We start from the raw sequence: 18750 nt of genomic DNA, 5'->3' as shown, positions 1-18750 counted from the left end.
AGATAAGAAAAATAAAGGATCTAGGGTAGCTGCAGGTAATATGGGACAGCAGGTAATATGGGACACCTGTTTTCATTTTAACAAAAAGTAGCTTAGAGAAGGTAAACACTTTAAGTTGATTTGTTAAGTGTTTAGAGACATCAATTGTGCTTCTAGAAATGCAGTTTTGGAGTCTGTGTATATCAAACTCTTGGAAATCAATGCCAAAAAGAGTGAAATTGCCCACAAAATTATGTCGTTTTTTTGGCCTGATATAAAATAGCTTAAAATCAATGACGTCACATTTTATGATTGTGTATCCAAAACTCTGGTACTGAGGGGCATTTGTCATTTTTATGATCTTTAGGTGATGGGTTAAGCTAGTATCAGCAGGTAAAATTCCACTGACAAGTGGCACTTTCCTTTTATAAATGATTATTTTCTCTGATTTTCAACTGAATGGGTGCAGGTATGGGACACATAGGAAATTGTGTGCATTGTCAATGCGAAAAGCAAAACTATATATTTAGAAAATTGAATTTTCTTGTAGAAATTTGCATAAACATTCAAAATCATGTAACAAAAATGTTTTTAGAACAAAAGAGTGATTTTCTGAAACTTTTGATTTTCACCATAGAGATAACACAGTGTCCCATATTACCTGCACATGCAGGTAATATGGGACACTTGACGATGACGTCATTTTGACGTCATAGCGTCCAAACAAACATAAAAACAAGGTAACATTGCCTGTTTTATTAATCTTAAAGGACAGGTTGTTCATCATAACAATCTCTTGTGGGCATATCTTCTTTAGTTTTTATGCAAATAAGCTAAACGTCCTTAATGGTCCCATATTCCCTGCAGGTACCCTACGAGTAAAAAAAAAAAGGATTCTGGGCCCAGTACCAAATAAATATAAATGAATAAATAAATAAACAAGTTAAGGGATAAGGATCTATAAGTACAAAAAAATAAATAAACAAATAAATAAATAAATAAATAAACATGATCATGATAAATAATTTTCGAGTAGGGTCTATACAAAAAGGTTAAGGGATATACATGTAGGACAAGACAAAGATCCATTTATTGTCTTGCCTTTTTCTCTTATCTTGTAGAGCATCAATCCCGTGGGGGTCGTTTCAACTCGTTTGCACTTATGGTTTTTTTTTTTTTTTTTTTTTTTGGTTTTTTGTGCTGTTGTTGTTGTTTTGCTTCTTGTAATCCCTTTAATATTTTTTTGTTTTGTTCTCGTAGATCCCTTTACACTTAGATCCTTTATCTTGCTTTTTACACTTCTAAATCATTTGTTGGTTTTCTTGATACTTTAGATCCTATCTTGGTCAGTTTGCATGGTTTGTAGGCCTACTTGTAGATCCCTTTTCTATATTATTTTGTAGAGCCTTTAGTTTTTTTGTTTTGTTTTTTTGTTCTCGTAGATCCTTTATCGGTTTTTTTTTGTACAATAAGGCCTAGAATCATTTTTTTTTGTTCTCGTAGATCCATTATCTTGTTTTTTGTACTTGTAGGTCCCTTTTATAGACATAGTTTATTGTACTCGTAATATATCCCTTATCAGTTTTGTAGGCCTGCTCGTTTAGTCTTCTTTGATTGGTTTTTTTTTTTCTTTTCTTTTTGTTACTTTAGGATTTGAGCGTCAATCCCATAGGGGACCGGACGTTTGCACTCATGCTTTGCTTTTGCTTTTTTGGGTGTTTTTTTGTTGTTGTTGTTTTTTGTTTTGTTTTTATGTAGGCCTAGTAGCTTATAGTCTTGTTTTGGTACTCATAGGCCTATTATGCCTAAAGATCCTTTAGGCCTATCTTGTTTTTTGCATCATTCTAAATTGGGGTTTTTTTTCTTGGTATAAGGCCTACTTTAGATCCCATATCTTTTTTTTCTTTCTTTTTTTTGACATGTAGGCCTAGATTCCTTTCTAGTTTTTTTAGAGAGCCTTTTGCATAATAATATCTTGCAGAGTCTCTATCATATGCACAGTGATCCTATAAGTGGCCTCTCTACTATGCAGTAACCCTGCCCTGTAGAAAATTATCGTGTAAACAAATGACGTAATTCTGGGACTTTCCCTTTTCATTAAACCTTTGCTGGCCTGCACAACAATGACAATTTTGTCATGTGAGATGTTCAGCCAAGCATAAAGTTGATTGGGTGTGATAAAGGAAGGCCAAGTTCAGAATTTACCAGTGCGCATTTTAGTAACTTCATTTATTCTTCTGCAAGAATAAAGTAAAGTCGCCAAAATGAAGCTGATCTCGTCCGTTTTAATTCTGCTGACATTCAGCATTGGTGTTGCTGTGTCACTCTCTATAGTAAAAGTGCGTGAACTTGTAGCTGAACACAATATACTTCCCAAAGAACAAGAAGGTATTAAAGGCGATGCAGACACTGGCAAACACTGGGCTCTGATTGTTGCTGGATCTAATACTTGGTATAACTACAGACATCAGGTAAGCTTCAGTTGTAGTAACTACAAATTTCGAACATTTGGGAGTTTCAATTATTATTGGAACTGGATAAGCTTACAAAGAAAATGTCAAGAGTTCATTGATCGAGAAATGTATCCTCAAATCAATTCAGGCTACTGATATTAATGACAGTGATATTATCGACAATGGATATGAGGATCTAGAGCTTGGAGCCTTGACCCGTCAAATCACATCAGAATCAGTGAAGCATGACACCATGTAAAGCAATGGAAATCGGACAGAAGTAAACAATGCCCCGATCACAATGGGTATAGCGCCCGAAAAAGTTGCTCAAATGATACATCGGTGAATCACTTAAAATTACCAAACTTTGCTATATACCGTACCATGTATACAGATATTAAGGGGTGGACCAATAATATGTGTACCCCAGGGTGGTGAATTCTCAAAATGGTCTGCCAAAAATCGCTGTCCCCCCTTTGGCCATGCCAAAAGATCTTTGCCCCCCTTCGGACGTGCCAAAAACCTTTGCCCCCCCTTTTAACGTGCCAAAAAACGTTTGCCCCCCCCCCCTTACACATGCAAGATTTTGGGGAACCCGAATTTAAAACCTTAAATTGTCTTATCATATAACGCGAGCGCAGCGAGCAGGAAATTTAGAACGTGTTCGAACGTTAGAACGTGTTCGTAACGTTTTCCTACACCTTTTAGGGCGCACCCCCTTTCGACCTGCCAAAAATGCTTGCCCCCCCTTTCGCCTGCCAAAAATCTTTGCCCCCCTATAATTCACCACCCCGGGGGTACCAATAATTATTGCACCACCCCTAAAGTCATCAAAATAAATTTCGGTAACATTACACTTCACAAAGAATTGTTTTAATGCATTTGAAAATTAACGACAATTGAAAATAAGGTACCGTAGTTTACATTATTGGGAGCAGCGAGCACATCAAGCAGGAAAATTTACCAAAGCGTTTCCGTACTGTTTTCCTAAGCCTTTTTAGAGCGTTTTAAAAGGTGCCCCATGAATGTGTGCCAAAAATCGCTTGGTCCCCCACCTTGACTTGCCAAAATTTGCTTCCCCCCTTTTAGCTGGCCAAAAATTCTTTCCCCCCAATTTTATATGCTTGCCTTATTTGGTGTCTTTTTCTTGTTTAACCAGGCTGATATTTGCCACGCCTACCAGATACTGCACAACCATGGAATTCCTGATGAGCAGATAGTGGTAATGATGTATGATGACATAGCATACAATGAAGAGTGAGTGCAACTGAAAATGATATGATTGAAATAATGACATACTTAATCAGGAGCAAGGTGTTTCCCTTGGTTGTCTTGTTGGAGAGCAAAATTGTTAATTGTACCTCCCGGCATAGTCCTTTTCGCCATTAAGATTGTGATTATACCATTTAGGGATCAAAAATGTGGTGGCTACACCATTTTAGGATATTAAATGTTGACAGTAATACCATTTAGGGTTGCAAATTTTCTACTGGTTTGGTTACATCATTCAAGGTTTGTTTTGAGGGTGATATCCATTTTTCTCAATTTAAGGATTGAGATACAGGCAAATAAATAGAGTTGGGCGACTAAGTCGCCAATAGTCGTTAGTCGCGACTATTACTGATAGTCGCGACTACGACTATTGAAAACCAAAAGTCGACTAATGCAAGTATATTTTTGTGTTAAAAATTACTTTAAAAGTGCCAGTTATTCGCACCAAAACCAACCAAATACTAACATATAAACTGTGAAAAATGTGAAAAAATGTTAGTCATTGTCTTACCAATAGTAACACTGACCAACAAGTAATCATAAAGTCCATAAATCATCATTAAATTGGTGTTATTGACTTGTTGTCGAACTACTTTCCCACAAGATAAAAGCCGTCAAAAAACTCAAATTACTTAGAACTGTCGAACATCTCATCTTGCTGCAAAAAGGTTGAAAGGGTATATTGCCTTTTGTATTTGAACTCTTCAGATGTGACCTTTATTTGTCACCTTTTGAATCTGAACTCTTCATGTATTACTTTTATTTTTTGTTGTTGTTAGGAATCCTGACCAAGGCAAAATAATCAACCGCCCAAATGGTACCAATGTCTATCCTGGAGTGCCTAAAGATTATACAAAAGAGGTAAGAAAGTTTTAAAAAATTCACAGAATTTACCTGATAGTTAATGTTTGTATCATCATCGACATCGCCGACGCCATCGTCACCATCATCACCCTGCTATGTCACTGTTTTAAGTGTGTAGAGATGGAGTGGAGCCTCCCTTTGTTTAGAGACATTTTGTGGAGCCAGCCACATTTACCCCATTCTTTACTTTCACCCAATGACCAACAGTTTCAGCAGATCTCACTTTATGTGCACCTTAATTTCTAAACAATGCTCTCACTGAATGTCTCACATTTTGGTCTTCATACCTATTAATATTTAGGCCAATGAGAGTTGATTCATCAGTTCCTGATTCCTGCCTGCAACGATTTTTCATTTTTGCCAACATTTTCATTATTTGTTGTTATTTCATTAGTCCTGACGGAAAATATACCACTTGTTTTATACTAATCTTGCCACTCCTCCCAATCATTTTAGCAGAGTTTCATATCAGTGGAGGCATAACACAGGATTAATAATGAAATTACAAGCACTCCTGAAGCCGATTCTTATTTCTAACTAATTTTTTTTTTAAGTTGCCAATGATGGGGAATGTTTACTGTCAAACAGTTTCCATAATTTATGGTCATTTTAACTTGTTTTATTCATGAATCTAGGTTCTAGTGCTGATTTCACCAGTTTTCCATCAATGAAATTAAAGAAAATAATGAATAATGAAACACTCACCTCCACCCTGATCAAAAAGTAAGAAATGGGAGCTGTTGAATCGACTTTCATGTGAAATGTCAAATATGGTTTCATCTAAAATATAACAATTCATGATTGGTAACACAGGAGTTCCAAATTAAGAATGTAGAAATCCTCATGGTTTTAATTTAAAAAGATGGCACACAGATAATATAAGTTTTATGCTCATAATTTTTATTTGGACTGTGTAAATATAAAAACCCATTTATCATCAACATGAGAACTGTATGACTCAATTATATTAACATAAAATTCATTATTGCACGAATCACGTTTTGCACCATTTTATGACAAGTGTAGCTATATATTGATAATTATACAAGATAATGTAACTATGTCAATAGTCATGATGATAAGAATATTTATACAATACTGATAATATAATAGATACTGGGTCATTAGCATTGAAAGTAAATTCCTATTCAGTGGGTGTGGTTTGTAAAGAATTCAATAATTTGATTGGTTTTCGGGTGTATAACATCACAGAATAGTGGCACAGCGGCACGCTTGTTGATCTTCAATGATCGCGCGATAATGCGCTATTTTTTCTGGATACAAATTTTACTTTGAAAATTATACTTAAACTGAATAAGAATGAGAATTAAAAAAAAAAAGAATTTTGTCTTTTGCCTATCCAATATTGTGTCATAATGGATGGGCTGGCCAATATTTTGATCATAGTGGATACTATCATCTGCGCCGGCATCCACTACTCAAAATATTGGCCAGCCTATCCATTATGACACAATATTGTTAACACAATATTGGATAGGCAAAGGACAAATCCTATCTTTTATTCTCTAAATAGTGTATAGATCAATAGTAAAATTATATTGTTCATAGATTTAGTTTTCACATTGTAAATATTAGTCCATATGGTTTATTGATGGGTGTCATTTTTTATTTTCACCTAAATTTTGTTGAAGAAGAGATGCATTTTTGTCCATGCCAAACAAAATTTGGAAAGAGAACTATAACACAAGCTGGGGTGTCTCTGTATGCATGGGTGTGGGGTTGTATTTGACTATAGTGTGTACTATGTGCAGAAATGTTAACCCTTGGCCGAAAATATTAACCCTTGGCTTTGTTTGTCTATGATACAAGCGAGTCTTTAAATGAGTCTTGAAACTGTTGATGTTATTACACATCAGTCAGAGATACAGTCTAACAGCTAGGTGCTGTGGAAGGTTATTCCATATAGTTTGAGCTGCAACTGAGAATGCTCTGACCCATAAGTTGCTTGAGGACTATGTTTTTGGCAGAACCAGCAAGTTTTGAGTAGCTACTGTCTGTGGTAGTCTACATTGTAAACAAGAATATGCAGAGTCTATGATATGATGATGTATGTGGTTTATATGGGTAACAAATTGCATGCAACAGTTGCAGCTACTTCCACAAATTTATGTTTAGTAAAAGAGAGCATATAATATCTGTTCCATGTTTGGTTTATTAGCAGTCAAAAGGTCCAGCTGCACATCCCTACAATGAACAAACAACTAATGTGTTGCAAAATATTTTTTTTTGTGTGTGAATTCAATGTATAAACGTAAGATGTACAAGGGGCAACACATCAGGAAAAAAATTACAGGAAGATTGGTAGTTTAATTTGTAAATATTTTGCTTTGCCAAAAACACCCCATGTTATTGGCATAAAGGTGATCTTGCTAATGTTAGCTTTGCTCCAAAGCCGACCTATTTTCCATTCAATTGAAAGAAAAAATGAAAAACCATGCCATATGCCCTCTGACACTATAGTAAAGCGGTTGGTGGGTGGGGTAGACCAATACTGGGTAGACAGTTATACTGCATAGTGGTCCTACTTGTTGGTGATGGTTGGTGAATTATGTCATGATATAGCTTGCCTAGCTATGTACTAGGAGTTGTATTAATTTTTTACAGAATGGTGTAAGGGATTGGCCTTACATTTTCTTTACTAGTCACTTGCTTGGGTTTATTTTACTCAGGGATCATGGATCTTCTAAGGTACTGCGAGGGCTCTGATCAAGAGCTAGCTAATGTCTGCACTTTTTTAAAAACATGAAATGCTAGATGAACAATACATGTAGCCCATTGAATAGTGACACAGGGTAAGAACATAGGCACCTATGCACTAAAAGAAAACCACATGGGCCAGTCAGTGGTTCACAGCAGACTTTGCTGAGTCATAGATCATGTGATTGTTATGGCTGCTGAATCTGACTATTTTGGTCAGGTGATTTGTTGTGCCATAAAGGATGTGTGGGTTGCACACTTCATTGCCTTTGTGTTTTTCATTGTTAATATATAGCGTTGCAAAATACAGGTTAATATTATGTAGCAATTACAACACAGTGGCCTATGGAGCAGTGTAATACACATAGTCATAATCATGCATAACTCGCAAACATAAAATCGGAATCAACTGAAATTTTGGAATTAAAGATTTTTCGTGGATATCTACTTTGTGGATATCTACTAAAAATGTCATAAAAAGAGTATGCTAGGATCACAAAATACTCCTATAACTGTTGCAATTGAACTTTATTGAAACAAAAAAGGACATATAATTTTACTCTCATCAGTTAGTTCATATATGAGATTAGAGACAAATGCGGGGGAAAATAAAACTTGCTTATAGCCTGTATATATTGATAAATGTTACTTTTTAGTTCAACATTTGGATTGTGAATTCAGTTTCAAGGTAGCAAAATTTGTGTTTGAAGGTCAAAAGAGGCAAACAAGTTCTCTCAGAGTGAAAAGCAGAAGTGAAACAATCAAAAAGTTCAGTCATGTGATTTGTGTGAATACCATGAAAATCATGTGACTACATATTACTCATTCAAGACTTTTAGGTTCACTGAACATGATATGCAAAGATGGTTCCTAGAGATAATATTTCAGTAATTATTAATTTTTTTGCAAACATTCACCTCCTGATATACGGTACTTTAATAACCTCTCTGCACACAAATATTAAGTTGCCCATGAACTTTGCCATACAGGCCTATGTGTACTAAAGAACTTGTGACAAAGAGGCTTTTTTGCCCAATAATAACAGAAGCAGATGTACCACCTATATAACTTCCTTGGTACCACATATTTGCAACAACAACTGCTAATAGATTGGCACTGAGTTCAACATTTTGGATGACCGGTATCCACGCCCTCGGCAATAAAAGAACATGGAAAACAAATCATATTAAGCATACATTGGAACAAAATATTAAATATATAATCCAACATCTGTTGGGACAAATGCAGTAGTAATTATGATTGCCGCTTGGATTTCAGCTGCAGGGCCAAAATGTTGAGAAGTAGAACAAAGTCCTAAGTAGACAATCACAACAGAGAACCAAATTGCAGCAGACATCTGAAAGGGCAGTGTGTTGCAATGCAATACTAGGTGCCAATTTTATTTAGGCTATTCTTATTCTTTTTCTTTGCTTATAATAAAACTTAATATTTACTCTTGTCATCACTAATTTTTTGCTTTTTGTTTTGCTTTTTGTTTAATATCAGGATGTTACACCAGAGAATTTCTTGAAGGTATTAAGTGGAGATAGTGAAGGAATGTCAGGGATTGGCTCAGGGAAAGTCATTGCTAGGTAAATATTCACAGTGGGTTATTCCATTTCAAATCCATACTCCCCATGGGGAAGATTTAGCTAAAGTCTTCTACAGAGGGAGTGTGGGTATCAAATAGAATAGACGATTGGGTAACTTACATTTGAAATACTCACTCCATAGGTAAAGCCATGTACAAGGGGATTATGTGGAATACTTTTCTCAACTTTTGCATAGAGATTTCAAATAGAGTAGCTCAATTAATGTTAGTACAAGTAGTGCAATCTGTGCATGTCTCAGTAGATTCTTACAATGGTAATCAAAGTGCCACTTTTATCATTAGCATCCCTAAGAACTTTTCTAAACTGCATGTAGTTAAACAGCCTATTTCAGTGCACTATTTATATGAAATTGGGTCAAGACTCAAAAATGAAATCACAGAAAAATGGTCTAGGTATCAAATTTCATTTCAACATTTAAGCTAGAAGTAAATGACACGCACACAAGGTGCCAATTTATAGATCAAATAGAATATGGCACTTTGTTTTATTTATTTTTCGTTTGTATTAAGCCCTTTTCAAATCAGCTTTAGGATATCCTGTTGTATGGTCTCAGGTTGTATGTGTATATTTACATAAGCCCTGCGTTTTACAAAGATAACTCTTCCAGCCTAGTGACTTTTCAACCAAGATTTGACCTTCACTTGCAGTGCAGATCAAATCTCATTTCTCTTTCCATAATATTTTCACTTGTTTTGATATTATTTTGTTGCAGTGGTCCAAACGATCATGTATTTGTGTATTTTTCCGACCATGGAGCACCTGGACTTGTGGCATTTCCTACAGATGAGGTGAGACCTTGTTTGTGATTTTGAAATTTAAATGTATCAAATTCAACCTTAATTAGCACCCCATAACTACCACATTGTGGACTTATAACTTTTGTGATAGTAGCATGCAATTGGATGAAACTTGCTTGCTGAAGTCGAGTGATATCCGCAAACCACAATAATCCTCCACAGTTTTCTGTCTTGCATTGCCTTCCTGAAGTTTGATACCTTCAGTCCATTTTCACCTTTAAGGATGTCAATGTAGGTCAGGGTAGGTCTTCCAGATTCCTATCTCATGTGCTTGGGTAACCAGTTTGGATTGGATGAAAGTGATGAAAAAGTGTAAATTAAATGACTGGAAAATGGTAAATGATATGAACCAGGAAAATTACCTCGGCATTGAATTGCAATATGCCTGTGATTTTTGAAGCAAAGTATTGAAAATATCCAGTTTGACTTTCCTGCCATAGCAAATAATGAACGCCCCTTTAAATGATGACTGAAATGCCTGGGACATTGATAGAGTCAAATATAGAAGTGAAATGAAAAGCACTAGTTACATTTGTTGTGTGTAACATTTGTCTTGTATTTTTTCCTACAGCTTCATGCCAATGATCTTCTTAAGACCTTGCAAGATATGTATAATAATAATAAATACCAAAAGGTAAGCTAAGCACCTGTTTTTATTTATGCTTTTACTCCCTTGTTGCTCCCCCCCCCCCCTATCAGAACAAAAAATCCTAGAAAATCCCATTATTTGGGGGAAAAGGCCCCTCCCTTACCAGACTAAATAACCCTAAAGTATATATTCAATCAAAAAAAGGTTTTAAAAAAAGCAAGTGTTAAATTACTGGACTTGACTTGAAGAACTGTTTGATTAATTGTTTGACTTAACTAGTAAGTAGGTACTCAGAGGGGAAAAGCAGTTATTATAGTAAGACAATTCAAAAATTGTTAAGAATTATTTACCTGTTTTCTTTTATTAAATGTTATCAGACTTTTTAATCAGATTTTATTGCAATTTGAGTAAATTCTAACTGGATTTGCCTGAAGGTATTTTCCATTATGTGTAATGAAGTGAAATGTGGGAATGGGTTGTGACTGGATTAGTTACTCAAGTTTGTTTTGGGTGCCATTAAGATTCAAGTAAGTGGACCAAACTTTATACCATTTTCCCAAGAGAATTCAACACACTGGTTAAAGGGCAAATTTTGAAGAAAAAAATGACCCATCCCTATACAAAATAAACCTAAAGGAACAAACCAAATATTCAATGACATCCTATAGACGGCATTGTGTGAATTGTTGACAAATCCAAACCGAAAGATTAACTTTGATTGATATTTTAACTAGTTTGACTGCAAACATGATCTGATTTTTTGACCCCCTCCCCCAGCGAAAGGACTTTTGTTCATAGGATGACATCAAACTTATGGTTTATTCCCTAAAAAAGGGGTTATTGATATACTAAAATGTGACCCGTGTTTACAGCACATCATAGTATCATTATTTGAATTGAGTATCAATCCTGCCAAACATTATCTTGTGACTTCTTGGAATTCATTGGAATTGTTTACATTTGCAGTTGGTATTCTACTTAGAGGCATGTGAATCAGGCTCCATGTTTACAGACTTACCGGTTGATATCGATATCTATGCCACATCCGCTGCCAATGACCACGAATCATCATATGCTTGTTACTATGACAACCATGTGGGCACATACCTAGGAGATGTATACAGTGTCATGTGGATGGAAGATTCTGATGTGGTAAGTAAAGGCCACGGTGAATTAATGCAGGATTTGAAACAAACTGATCACAGTTGGTGAATCACTAATCCAGCAATCTTGGTTCTCTTCAATTTTCTGTACTCTAATTTGATCTAGACTTGATTATTGCAACTCGCTCATAAAAAGGTGATAAGAAACATCTCACTCATCATTTGGTCCTCCAAAATAAATCTGCTCACTTTATCCTCAGGCAACCCAGTCACAGCCATGCCTCTCCTCTTCTCCAGTCTCTCCACTGGTTGCCTGTTGCCCAAATGATCCAATTTAAGAGTCTTGTCCAAACATTCAAAGTCTTCCATACTCATTTATTTTTCAACCTTGGACCCACAAAACTTCTTATGCACTTCACTCCGACTCTGCTGTCACATAAGAAGTGCCTAAGTAAAAAAAAAAGCTGGCGATCACACATTTTCAACTGCAGGGCCACACCTCTGGTATAAGTTGCCTACCATCGTCCGTCACCACCTTGAAAGCCTTCTTTAAGACCCACCTCTTTCCCACTGTGTGACTATTTTCCTTTTCTTGTCTTTTCTTTGCCTACTCTATAAAAGGTGCTTTATAAGTCTCATTATTTATGTTTATCATTTAACAGGAGAATCTTTCTCTAGAGACACTGGTGGATCAATTCAGGATTGTTAAGAATGAGACTAATACCAGTCATGTTCTTGAATTTGGTGATAAGGGTATGAGACATGATGCAGTTGGCATGTACCAGGGACAAGGAAACATCAAATTCAAACCTGTCAAACTACCAACAGTACCTGTAAGTGTTGAAATAGGAAATATTGGATTTGAGTTTACTTTTGAATATGATTTTGATTTTGATGTCTGTCTGTCAATACTTTGTTTTATTTTTTATTTTATAAAACCAATTTGTTGACACTGCATGACCTGACAGTTCATAGTATGTCATGGTCCACATTCAGTGTCAAAAAATGTGTTTTGTAAAATAAAAACTCCAAAATATGATATGATGGTGTCAAAAAATGTGTTTTGTAAAATAAAAACTCCAAAATATGATATGATGGTGTCAAAAAATGTGTTTTGTAAAATAAAAACTCCAAATATGATATGATGGTGTCAAAAAATGTGTTTTGTAAAATAAAAACTCCAAAATATGATATGATGGGGTTATTAACAAATCTGATGAATCTTTTATGTTAGTTTATTTAAGCACTAATGGCAATTAAATGTTGATGCAATTTAACTGCTACTACAAATGCCTTATTTATTGCACTGTTTGGATACTGAAGAGCAGATATAGAGCTTTTTGAAATGGTCACATTTTAATCTGATGGGTAACACAACTGAAAGATATATGTGGTACAGCCATGGGCATCAATCCTGGGAGGGGACTAGGGCTCACCTTTAGCCAGAATGAACCACTTTTTGATCTTTTCAGCCACTTGTTGACAATTCAGGCCAAATGCCCTCCCTGCTTTTCAAAGCAGATTGACACTGCTGATACAGCATATTGTAATAAAAACATGTGTGCAAACGAAGGACACAAATAGTGGAAAAAGTGTGTTGAATGAATTATTTATTGCCCTAGCATACAGTGGGTGTATTTTCACAGAACATTTAGATACAGATCCAGCAAAACAAAGTTATAGAAATTGAGTACTGTATTAACCCTAACCCTAGTGTTTTGCTATCGGAGTTAAAGAAGAAACAACAAATTAGAGAAGATGAACAAATAAGTCACTTGATACCCCCAAGATTTGAACCTTAGACACCTCGTCTACCAAGCACATGATCACTGACTGGTAGTTACAGGGGCTTCGCTGGCCCGGCCAGCAATTCCATGAGTATATAGGACTTAAGGTAATTGCATCATGCCATCACGTGGGATGTATGCATTCACAGTGGTTATCCTCATCGTATTTTGTTTTATTTACCAGTATTAGGGTTAATAAACAAAGCTTGGGTATATTTAAGAAAATTATTATCTTACAACACAGGATCAGTGTTTTGCATGGATTATATTGCATCATACACATGTATTTTATTCTTTTACACAGTTAAATGCTGTGCCTTCTCCAGAGGTTCCTATGGCAATATTGCACAATAAACTGAAAGCAGCAAAGACTGAGGAAGAGACCACAAAGATTATGCTGAAGATAATGGAGCTCCAAGAGGTAAAATAGCTAATGTGTGTCGGGTGTTGGGGGGGGGGGGGTGTGGGGTGTGTGTGCCTTTGTAATTACCTGCAAACGTGGACCTACATATGGATACACACATCACAAATGTGGACACACCTGCAACCGTGGACGTCCATGGTTGCTGGATATAACCAGGACAGTGCAAATAACATAAAAATGCATTTAAAAGTGGTCTACGTTTTAGGAGGTTGAGGACGGTTCATGGTTGGATAGCAAGTTTGTGGGTGTTAGATAGGAATCATATGCAGAATAAGGTCCATGTTAACAGGTATTTATAAAGAGGGGTGTGTGTGGGGAATGTGAGTGTCTGTGTGGGGTGTGTCTTTGCCTGTGACATTAACCATGATATGAACAATATTTCTAAGTTCGTATGAAATTAATTTCTTGGTTCTCATCCCTTCCCACCTCAATATCTGGGATCTGAGACTTTTTATTTTATTTTTAGGTTTGCCAAAAATGTAAGACTTTGGAATGCTTTAGGAAAACTTCATACAGATAAATATGTTTATTAGAAAACACAGAGCCCTTTCAAGTCTTTTTGTGGTTCTGGAGGGGGTTTATTCCTCAGAATCTCACATTTGAGAATAAAGAAAAGGTGCCTCCTTGTTTTCCTCAAGCAATGTTTGGAAAATACCAAAAACTACTAACAATACTAATTTTACATTGAAGAAAACAAAGAAAAAAACAAAATACCATCCTCCCTTTTCAAATCATGATAATCATCCAGACAAGAACCAAAAAATAAATTTTATTTGGCCTTACAAAACCTGGAATGTGTCTTCAAATCTCAAACTGGGACACAAGGGACCACCTCCCAAATTTGAAACTTAGATAATAATAATGAAGTCTGCAATAATGAAAATAAGTCTGCAATAGCTGTTTATAGCGACCCTTTTGTAAGACATTAGAATATAATGCCTTAATTGTATATAACATGTTTTTGAAAACAAAAATGGTTTGTTTGTAGCGTCAGCATAAAATCAGCAATACGGTGGAGCAGATAGTACGGTCAGTTGTGATGGAGGAAGAGGCTATAGATAGGATCCTTATCAGCCGGGGTACGGCCATCAAGACTTGGGAATGCTACCAACCTGTTGCTAGGGCTTTCTCTAACAAGTGCTTCAAACTGGGCCAGGTCAGTTACAAACCTAATTGTTCACAGTTATATGTGGTGTGTCGAGCATATACGAGCGTGAACCCGGCAGTGATAAACAGTTACATTGATTGGCTGATCAACAATTATAATATCAAAACGGTTGACCCATTGGACATTGAGCGCACAGATGGGGTAGAGACTTTGGCTATTAAACGGTGCTGATATGAGGATGTGATTCAATTAGCCAATCAAAACTAGACTTCATGATTGTTTACATCATAAACTGTACCAAATCGGGAAGTGCGAAAGGTCTTCGCAAATAGGTGTAAACAAAAAAAGCACAATTATACAAATATACAACCTGGATTTGAGGTTTGATTTTAGCATATACTAATGTTTAGTTGGTGCACTCTAAGTTTATAGCCATTTATGGAACATTTCACAAGTAAAATGATATTATTGAAAACCAGGGGTCATGTACAAACAAGCTTGAATCTATACTCCATTTAATGCTTGTAACAGCATGTTGACTTATCAAGAGAAATTTTCTTTGCTCCCATTCTTCAATGATAAATAGACTTACAATAGGTCTGAAGAACAGCAAACAACTGTCATAAATGAATGAGAAAATATTTATACTCAGTTTCAAAAACAGCAACCAACTTTAAACGATCGAAGGAACAATAATGGTTCTTCATTCTGTGTGCACAGAAGGGTAATTTTTGGTCCAATCTCAGGGCCACATTTTGCTGTAGAGCCCTACCATGTAGAGCAAGTGATATTTATGTTTGATTCACTTTTGCTGATATTGATCTGTTTTTCTTTTAACAGAATCCTCATGCCATGACAAAGATGCACATATTTGTCAATCTATGCGAGGAAGGAATAGACGGAAAATTGTAAGTATATGACAGGAACAAATGATTATTTGGGTTATAGTGCGGATTGTTTATGACTGTTTATGCCCAGCTATCAACCAATCACATATACTGTTATATAGCGTGTATGTATGAATATTTGATCATAGATCACAAGCAACATTTTATTTTTTCACAATCAATTCTGTATTGAGAATAGTGCAACAATATACTTTATAATGTTTAACCCTAATGCTAAACATGGTTTTTGGCTATCGGAACGGAAAGGAGGAATGAAAAAGCAGAGAAATTTTTGACTTGGCACCCCTTGGATTCGAACCTTAGACCATACAGGGGTTTGGCTGGCCCGGCCAACGATTCCCTGGGTATATACGACTTCGGTTGATTGCGTCATGCCCGTCATGTGCAATGCATGCATGCCCAGTGGTTTCTTTGTAAGATTTTTACGAGTTAGGGATAATGGTTTTGATATTGGATGAAAATTGAATCCTAGATGTTGGTGCTTGCTAAGTACCATGTAAAACAATAATAGAAGTCCTATAAACTGTTTTTATTTAACTGTTTTCTGTTGTTCACTCTATTTGTTTTTGTTTACATGTATAATTTCAGAATCACTGGAGCTATGGATAAATACTGCTAGAAGATGGAATTTTATGCACCAAGGAGCAAAAATATTATGGTACACAAAAGGGGACATAGCTCTATTTTGCAAAGACCTTTCGCATTGGTCGATCGATCACATAAAAAGAACTAGGTTGTGTCTGCATCGCGTGATGCTGTGCAGATTGTTCAGCAAATGAGGTGCTGATGTGATGATGATGTCATTCAATTAGCCAATCAAGATCCGACCTCATATTTACTCTGTAAACTGCGCCATTTCAGGCAGTGCAAAAGGTCTTTGCAAATAGGTGTAATGGTTCACAAAAGCTAGGAAATAAATTGTTCATATTTACATAAAATGTTGATAATCTCTAGGTGAAATAATAAACCATTTCTGCATTTGCCAAAAAGCTTTGTCAGAATAAAACCATGTCTTAAAATGCCAGTGTACATGCTTGATGCTGCTGCATATTGAACTTTTTTAGCATGCATATTGGCATTTGATGATTTAAGTGTCAATGCTGGTATTGTATAGGAATACGTAAAAGGTGTATTCAAGAAGTTTCAAAATATTGTACTTTTATATATATGGTAGAGCAGAATTTTTAGGTTTGATAATGATTATAAATATGAAATTAATAATTCAGTAACCATTTCTGAAGATTTTAATCTTACGTGTCCAATATAATTGATGATTAATTAAGACTCTGGCTCCCATAAGAATTTACATAAGGACTGACCCTGGAGGAGGGGGTTGTCTTTGATGTTTGGAATTTTGCAAAAGGCAGTTTAAATTTGGTCATTTCATTTGACTATTAGTATATTTTGGGGTCTCTTTTTCATTTAAAGTTGGCATCATTCCGGGGTCAGTTTTTATAATATTGGTGATACTTCTCAACACAAGCCAAAATTGAAACACTAACCCCCTACCCTGGGATTGACTTGACAGGGTTTGTGAAATCTGATTTTATAAAGATTCAAACGTGTGTGGTAAGTTGACAAATTCAACTAAAACTTAGCAAGGAATTTAGGAGTAGATTTGAGCACTTCTTGTTTGTTTTAAATAGATCCTGTGGTCATGTGGTCCCATTCTTTGGTAAGCCAAATAGAAGGCAGATGCAATTAAAATTAAAATGACAGTACTAAAAAGTTTATACAGAATAAATTGCTAATGAATATTTTTGCTACTCAGAAAGAATAAACTATGTAGAATAGTGATTTGCACATTGAATCCTACTTGGCATCCTGCGTCTTTGTTCAAGTATCTGTTGTATGGTCACAGGTAAACCAAATGGATAGAGATTATTTCAAAATATTCTTTGTCGTAGTGAATATGTCATACCCTACAATCTTGGAAATAAGTCTTGGAACACTTGTGTCAAGAATGAAAAACTGACACCCCCTCTCCCCCGTGCAATGTTGGGAAATGCCAATGTCTTCTGCCGTTTTTCAAAGTGTTCCAACATTGATTGATGGGGAGAGGGGAAGGGTAAATCATTGCTGTAGATGTCATGTTTGTTCAAAACCAAAATACACATCATTCCCATGATCATTGCAAATTCTCCACGGAATTACGACAACATGTACCAAGTATTCCAAGTACTTTTTTCCCAAGATTGTAGTCACCTTAGTAGTTACTAGCTTGGTTTGCACACCCATTGAATTTGTGTTGTGGTCATTTTGATTGTGGTTTTGAATACAGATAGTGTGAACCAGTTGACCTGACAACAATCGATTTTGATGTTGCACTACGACGGCGAATAGGACTAGTACCTAGTCTAGAAAAAGATTGGGGAGAGTTTGACATTGTTATGATTGACATCTATGTTTTGCTCACCAAGCAGAAGCATTTTCACTGACTAGTAAAAATTCATATTAAATCAATTCTGTTCATTGTGTAACAGGTTTGATTTTGTATGAAAATACAAAATGCCCAGTTTTAGATTTTAGACATTTATTAGGTATGTGCAAACAACAGTCAAGTGATTCACCATATTGGGATGCTTGGGAATTTTGTATTGAAGCACATAGTCATGCTGTGAATAGAGCCAACAATATATTCTGAAATATGTAGATTTGTAATGTTATTACTTTTGTGGGATTGGGTTGCCTTGAAATTAATTGAAGACATTTATTTTAAATGTTGCTTAGTTTGCACTAAATTGAGAATAGAACATCATTGTGCATTTCAATGAGCACCATTCAAATTGCGAGCATTTGCTCAATGCACCGGGGTATACATGCACGCAATTAAAGACCTGAAACAGTTGCCTACACATCACCAACTCACTGTGAGTAAAGATACTATATCAAAATCTTGCTTGTGGTCTTGTAACAATTCTACACACCCAAGTAACTGGAAATATTTTTCAGGTTTGGGAATATTGACTAGTTAAAAACCAGCTTGTGTTAGAATTAGACGTTTTTAATGTGTAACTAAATATGTAAACTTGGCCATCTTAAAAGATGTAAACTGAAGATATCTTTATGAAATAAATTTGTAATAAAATATAATCATTGTTTCTTTGTTTCATTATTGATGTCAAAATAAAGAAA

The 18750-nt window shown here is 35.6% G+C and overlaps 1 protein-coding gene across 1 annotated transcript; it reads left to right on the top strand.

The window, feature by feature from the left end:
• Window positions 1-2077: 2077 nt before the first annotated feature.
• Window positions 2078-18708, top strand: LOC140152668 (legumain-like). Its single transcript, XM_072175121.1, has 12 exons — window positions 2078-2450; window positions 3592-3689; window positions 4484-4565; window positions 8793-8878; window positions 9612-9687; window positions 10268-10330; window positions 11252-11437; window positions 12051-12221; window positions 13480-13596; window positions 14588-14755; window positions 15548-15615; window positions 16204-18708. Exons 1-12 carry the CDS (start codon window positions 2244-2246, stop codon window positions 16232-16234), a joined length of 1353 nt encoding a protein of 450 aa, XP_072031222.1. The 5' UTR covers window positions 2078-2243; the 3' UTR covers window positions 16235-18708.
• Window positions 18709-18750: the final 42 nt, after the last annotated feature.

The sequence above is a fragment of the Amphiura filiformis genome, chromosome 5 (assembly GCF_039555335.1).
Source record: "Amphiura filiformis chromosome 5, Afil_fr2py, whole genome shotgun sequence".
NCBI lineage: Eukaryota > Metazoa > Echinodermata > Ophiuroidea > Amphilepidida > Amphiuridae > Amphiura > Amphiura filiformis.
The sequence above is the reverse complement of the archived record's forward strand: the minus strand, read 5'-3'. Positions and strand labels throughout refer to the sequence as shown.

Bases quoted from the DNA above. Each gene is read 5' to 3' on its own strand.
- LOC140152668 (XM_072175121.1), top strand. From the start codon at position 2,244: ATGAAGCTGATCTCGTCCGTTTTAATTCTGCTGACATTCAGCATTGGT. The intron at 4,566-8,792 runs GTAAGAAAGTTT...GTTTAATATCAG, and splicing joins CTAAAGATTATACAAAAGAG to GATGTTACACCAGAGAATTT. The intron at 10,331-11,251 runs GTAAGCTAAGCA...TTACATTTGCAG, and splicing joins ATAATAATAAATACCAAAAG to TTGGTATTCTACTTAGAGGC.